The sequence below is a fragment of the Notothenia rossii genome (assembly GCF_949606895.1).
Source record: "Notothenia rossii genome assembly, chromosome: 4".
Lineage (NCBI taxonomy): Eukaryota > Metazoa > Chordata > Actinopteri > Perciformes > Nototheniidae > Notothenia > Notothenia rossii.
Window position 1 is genome coordinate 91348408 of NC_136902.1, and position 7029 is coordinate 91355436.

A 7029-nucleotide genomic window follows, 5' to 3' on the forward strand; every position below is an offset into this window, starting at 1 on the left:
GTTTTGTTTTGTTGTTTTTTATGCTGCTGCAACGCAAACAATTCCCAATTTGGGATCAATAAAGTCGTCTTATCTTAAAGGCAAATCAAGTCTGAAAACACACAGTGCAGATTAAGCTAAAGTACTTATACTTCTTAAGCCAGGGTAAAGCAGAAGGTTGAGATCAGGGATGCACAATAACACCTGGATCCGCCTTGATTCCTAATTTGTCCAGTAACCATAACATTTTGGCCCAATCCCAAACCACTCCATCGACCCTACCCCTCCGTGACGGAGTGAACTCCGTCTGTAGCCACACTCTCAGCTCAACGAGGCTCCCTCCTGTCAGATGGAGGGAGTAAATACAGCAGCAAGCTTTGGGACGGCCTCCCCTCTCTCCGGCGGAACAGGAAATGCCGTAACTCTATGTAACAACGGTTTCAAATCAGCATCTCTTAGACAAAAAGTTTAAATTAATAACTCAAATAAAACTCCAAACATCTTTCCATTGTGTTTCAAAGCTCTTTTAGTTTTAAACCTGATGTTTTATAAGCTTCTTAGTTTTTGCAACAGTCTGTAAACATACACAACTTTATAATAAAATGCACACATTTACCTTTTTTCTAGACTAAACACAGGTATGATCCTAAGTTAAAAACATATGAGGTTATCATGAGGTTGTTAACATCGCAGTTTATCAGTGGATGTTTGCTGGAACTGTTTGTAAACAGCGTGTTTCCTGACGGACACACACAGCGTGACTCCGGTCAGGTAGAGACTGGTCTCGAGTCAACACCGATGCAGACTCACTGTTTGAGGGCTTGATAGCCCACTCCCCCTCCACACCGCTCCACACTCGTTGGTTTGGAACAGCACTCAATATGGCGGACCCTCCGCGTGAACGGGCAAACGGAGGGGTAGGGTGTAGGGGTAGGTTGTAGGGGGCGGTTTGGGATTGGGCCATAGGGGTGCAATGATGAATCCTAAAACCAGGAAGTGAGTCAGCATTTCTCCACTTCCTGTTCCCTCGTCTCAGAGCCAATAGGATTTTGGAAAGTAGCTGAGATAAGGTCTGTGGCTGAGACACATTGAAGAGACGGATCACGTTTTGTTCTAAGACATTAAACCCATCAGCAGTGACCCCACTGGTGATCTCTGAAGAGTTGACGTGTCTGAAAATCGATGGTTGTTCCCAAGTGGCTGAATAGGACTACAGAAGTCGTGGAGGCCGTTGTACGTCATTACGCCGAACACGTAAACACTCCTCTAAGTTAGTTTATGTTCTGCTTGAAAGCAAGTCCCTGCCTCCTGCAGACTGTTCAAACAAACGCTTCAACTCGTACCATTTAGAATCTGTGTATTTGAATATGGATCTGAAGTTGGCGTGACGTTGAAGTCGTGCTGCTGGACTCAGCTGTAGTTCCTTTATAGCATAATGTTAGCATGTTGCTTCAAGTAGGAGACATGTGGAGATTATCCGGCTGAACAAAACGTGCATTTATCAAACAGGTTCGTTTTCAACAGACCTTATTTCCAGCTATTTTCCAAAGTCCTCTGGAGAAATCCTGTTGCTTTGTCTCGAGGGAACCGGCAGCTTACTTCCGGGTAAACACGTCATTCCTGTACCGCTCTAATGTCGTGAAAAAAACACCAGCAGCCCAAAAAGCATTTCCCCATAGACCACCATTGTTAAAGAGACGTCTGTTGACTCCGTAAAACTGTGGATAGGGCAACTATATTTTCAAAAGCACTGCAAAATAAGTATTTCATGATATTTCCCCCGGTTTGAAGTGTGATTGAATATTTCTTACTAACGCTAGATTACGATAGGAGACTTTTATCGTCAATGTGAATACTTTGAATACATACTTCTTCCAGTGTACTTCTTGTGATGTCCTATTATCTTAACTGAACTGACATTTTGTTTCTTGGTTTATAAAGAAATGAAATGAGGAGAAATGTCAGCGAGAGCGAAGGTACAGCTGATTGTATTATAAGGAAATGTCAGCGTGTATTAAACAAAGACCTAAACACAGCAGGGTAAATGTAAAGGTCATTCTCTTGTTTGTTCTGAAATGCTTTTATCTCTTTCAGTAGTCAAATGTAACAAAGTACATTTAGTATTGTATTTAAGTACACATTTGAAATACTGAGTATTTTCACTACTGCCATTTTTATTATTATTCAAATATTGTTTGGGGAGTTTTCACATATAACAAACAACAGCACTCTATACTCCAAAATACAGCAAATGACATCCAGAAAAGATACTTAATAGATATACAAAATAAAATAAAACAACAGAGAGTACAACAAGAATAAATAACAACAAGAATAATATTAATGTTTGCTACAGGGCTATGTTAACTTTGATTGATTGATCAAAGCATCAAATCCCCTTCAAAGGTCAACTATTATGCAAAATCCACTTATGCATGTCTCTTCTACATCAACATGTGTCCCCTCTTCTCCATGTCTCTTCTACATCAACACGTGTCCCCTCTTCTCCATGTCTCTTCTACATCAACATGTGTCCCCTCTTCTTCATGTCTCTTCTACATCAACATGTGTCCCCTCTTCTCCATGTCTCTTCTACATCAACACGTGTCCCCTCTTCTTCATGTCTCTTCTACATCAACATGTGTCCCCTCTTCTCCATGTCTCTTCTACATCAACATGTGTCCCCTCTTCTCCATGTCTCTTCTACATCAACATGTGTCCCCTCTTCTTCATGTCTCTTCTACATCAACATGTGTCCCCTCTTCTTCATGTCTCTTCTACATCAACATGTGTCCCCTCTTCTCCATGTCTCTTCTACATCAACACGTGTCCCCTCTTCTTCATGTCTCTTCTACATCAACATGTGTCCCCTCTTCTCCATGTCTCTTCTACATCAACATGTGTCCCCTCTTCTTCATGTCTCTTCTACATCAACACGTGTCCCCTCTTCTTCATGTCTCTTCTACATCAACATGTGTCCCCTCTTCTCCATGTCTCTTCTACATCAACATGTGTCCCCTCTTCTTAATGTCTCTTCTACATCAACATGTGTCCCCTCTTCTTCATGTCTCTTCTACATCAACATGTGTCCCCTCTTCTTTATGTCTCTTCTACATCAACATGTGTCCCCTCTTCTTCATGTCTCTTCTACATCAACATGTGTCACCTCTTCTTCATGTCTCTTCTACATCAACATGTGTCCCCTCTTCTCCATGTCTCTTCTACATCAACATGTGTCCCCTCTTCTTCATGTCTCTTCTACATCAACATGTGTCCCCTCTTCTTCATGTCTCTTCTACATCAACATGTGTCCCCTCTTCTTCATGTCTCTTCTACATCAACATGTGTCCCCTCTTCTCCATGTCTCTTCTACATCAACATGTGTCACCTCTTCTCCGTGTCTCTTCTACATCAACATGTGTCCCCTCTTCTTCATGTCTCTTCTACATCAACATGTGTCCCCTCTTCTTCATGTCTCTTCTACATCAACATGTGTCCCCTCTTCTTCATGTCTCTTCTACATCAACATGTGTCCCCTCTTCTCCATGTCTCTTCTACATCAACATGTGTCACCTCTTCTCCGTGTCTCTTCTACATCAACATGTGTCCCCTCTTCTTCATATCTCTTCTACATCAACATGTGTCCCCTCTTCTCCATGTCTCTTCTACATCAACATGTGTCCCCTCTTCTCCATGTCTCTTCTACATCAACATGTGTCCCCTCTTCTTCATGTCTCTTCTACATCAACATGTGTCACCTCTTCTCCGTGTCTCTTCTACATCAACATGTGTCCCCTCTTCTTCATATCTCTTCTACATCAACATGTGTCACCTCTTCTCCGTGTCTCTTCTACATCAACATGTGTCCCCTCTTCTTCATGTCTCTTCTACATCAACATGTGTCCCCTCTTCTCCATGTCTCTTCTACATCAACATGTGTCCCCTCTTCTCCATGTCTCTTCTACATCAACATGTGTCCCCTCTTCTCCATGTCTCTTCTACATCAACATGTGTCCCCTCTTCTTCATGTCTCTTCTACATCAACATGTGTCCCCTCTTCTTCATATCTCTTCTACATCAACATGTGTCCCCTCTTCTCCATGTCTCTTCTACATCAACATGTGTCCCCTCTTCTTCATGTCTCTTCTACATCAACATGTGTCCCCTCTTCTCCATGTCTCTTCTACATCAACATGTGTCCCCTCTTCTTCATGTCTCTTCTACATCAACATGTGTCCCCTCTTCTTCATATCTCTTCTACATCAACATGTGTCCCCTCTTCTCCATGTCTCTTCTACATCAACATGTGTCCCCTCTTCTTCATGTCTCTTCTACATCAACATGTGTCCCCTCTTCTCCATGTCTCTTCTACATCAACATGTGTCCCCTCTTCTTCATGTCTCTTCTACATCAACATGTGTCCCCTCTTCTTCATATCTCTTCCACATCAACATGTGTCCCCTCTTCTCCATGTCTCTTCTACATCAACATGTGTCCCCTCTTCTCCATGTCTCTTCTACATCAACATGTGTCCCCTCTTCTTCATATCTCTTCTACATCAACATGTGTCCCCTCTTCTCCATGTCTCTTCTACATCAACATGTGTCCCCTCTTCTTCATGTCTCTTCTACATCAACATGTGTCCCCTCTTCTCCATGTCTCTTCTACATCAACATGTGTCCCCTCTTCTTCATGTCTCTTCTACATCAACATGTGTCCCCTCTTCTTCATATCTCTTCTACATCAACATGTGTCCCCTCTTCTCCATGTCTCTTCTACATCAACATGTGTCCCCTCTTCTCCATGTCTCTTCTACATCAACATGTGTCCCCTCTTCTTCATGTCTCTTCTACATCAACATGTGTCCCCTCTTCTTCATATCTCTTCTACATCAACATGTGTCCCCTCTTCTTCATGTCTCTACTACATCAACATGTGTCCCCTCTGTGGAAAGAGACTCTGAAAGTTTCAGGAACAAAGATTCTCTCTCTTTTTGATCTATTTCTATAAAAACCTGTCTGAAAATGAGCTGATCAGATTTTGGCCACTTTATGATGTCATAACGATGTTTTGTCTTGTGTAACCATTAGCCAATCAGCAACCAAGGTAACCCCCCCCCCCACCCTTATCACCTGAATCTCCTCCTAGAGCTCCATTGAGTTCTTTGTAACCAAATGTCTCTCAGAGGGGCGTGGGGAGGGGCTCCTTATTTTCATCTAAAGTAACAGACAGAGAATCAGCACTTTGGAAACAGGGCTGAAACAGAGGGGATTATGGGTAATGCTGCAATGATCTGTTTGGTGTTTCAGCCAATCAGAGACAGGCTCTGGATATATCTGAGACCTGTGATATATTGATGGGACCTTTAAAGCTGTTTCTTTCTGCCACTTGAGGGTAGCTAAATTATAAACCGTTCCATCTGTTCTCCAGAAACTAAGGACTACGTTCAGATGGCGGCGGTCCCCACAGATTCGGCCACTCACAGCGGGGAGGATGTGGCGGTTCTGGCTCGCGGACCCATGGCCCACCTCTTCCAGGGCGTCCAGGAGCAGAACTACATCGCCCACGCCATGGCCTACGCTGCCTGTGTGGGAGCCGACCTGAGGCACTGCCAGGCGCAAACTGAGGCCCCCGCTCTGCAGACCACCTTCACTCGCGTGGGGAACTCAGCAGGGGGGATTCAGGGCTTCACCATGCTCAGCAGCCTCCTCAGTGCACTGATGGTGGTTCTGGTGCTATAAGGTCCACTTTTCCTCAGGGATGAGAACTAAAGAGTGGAGATTAGTTAGAATGTTATCATTTCCGGGGATTTCCTTGTCTTTAATTCAGCATTTTTTTATTAGATGTGATTTTTGGTTAGAGGTCTGAAATAAGGTTTGTGGTTAACACCATTTCCACTGACATATTGTATCACACTCACACTCACACTCACACTCACACTCACACTCACACTCACACTCACACTCACACTCACACTCTCACACACACACACACACACACAGACACACACACACACACACACACACACACACACACACACAGGTTTTCTTGTCTTAAATGAAACATCTTTTCATTGGATGTGATTTTTGGTTAGATGTCTGAAGTACGGTCTGTGGTTCACTCAAGATGAAGATATTTTCATGTTTTGTTCTACGACATAAAATAAGTCTGTAAATCCGCCACTCTGGTTCCTGTCTGTTGTGTAAAACCAATAAAGCAGACCTAAAAAATACTTTATCAAAAATAAACTGATCTTTACATAATACATTAAAATGTTTTCATTCTAAACGAACGCGGGTTTTCAGGTATGCACATCCAAAATGATGTTTACTGGATCAAAGAAATCAAACTTAAGTAATAATTGCCGACTGTATTAAAATGTGTTTTATTTGTATTGTGCATCTTTGACACAATTGGTTGTCTGGCATCGAGAAATACATACATTTTCTTTTAATAATGTGTGCAGATATTTTCTAATAAAACATATGACAGTAGAATAAATAATTCCAGCACGTACAACCATTTCAATTTATTTCTGTGTACATTGAACTTTAAATGTGCTAAGTCTTCCAAACTAAACCCAGAGGTGGAAGAAGTACTGAGATCCTGTACTTGAGTAAAAGTAGAAGTACTCAGATCTTGTACTTCAATAAAAGTAGAAGTACTCTGGTATTGTACTTGAGTAAAAGTAGAAGTACTCAGATCTTGTACTTGAGTAAAAGTAGAAGTACTCAGATCTTGTTCTTGAGTAAAAGTAGAAGTACTCAGATCTTGTACTTGAGTAAAAGTAGAAGTACTCAGATCATGTACCTGAGTAAAAGTAGAAGTACTCAGATCTTGTTCTTGAGTAAAAGTAGAAGTACTCAGATCTTGTACTTGAGTAAAAGTAGAAGTACTCAGATCATGTACTTGAGTAATAGTAGAAGTACTCAGATCTTGTTCTTGAGTAAAAGTACTCAGATCTTGTACTTGAGTAAAAGTAGAAGTACTCAGATCTTGTACTAAAGTAAAAGTAGAAGTACTCAGATATTGTACTTGAGTAAAAGGGGA

The 7029-nt window shown here is 41.9% G+C and overlaps 1 protein-coding gene across 1 annotated transcript in view; it reads left to right on the plus strand.

Annotated features, from left to right (window-relative positions):
* Positions 1–6498, plus strand: part of alp3 (alkaline phosphatase 3) — a 36918-nt gene extending 30420 nt beyond the window's left edge. Inside the window, 1 exon segment of the mRNA XM_079676625.1 lies at positions 5410–6498. Coding sequence (XP_079532751.1) covers positions 5410–5720 — 311 coding nt within the window. The 3' untranslated portion in view covers positions 5721–6498.
* The last annotated feature ends 531 nt before the right edge of the window (positions 6499–7029 follow it).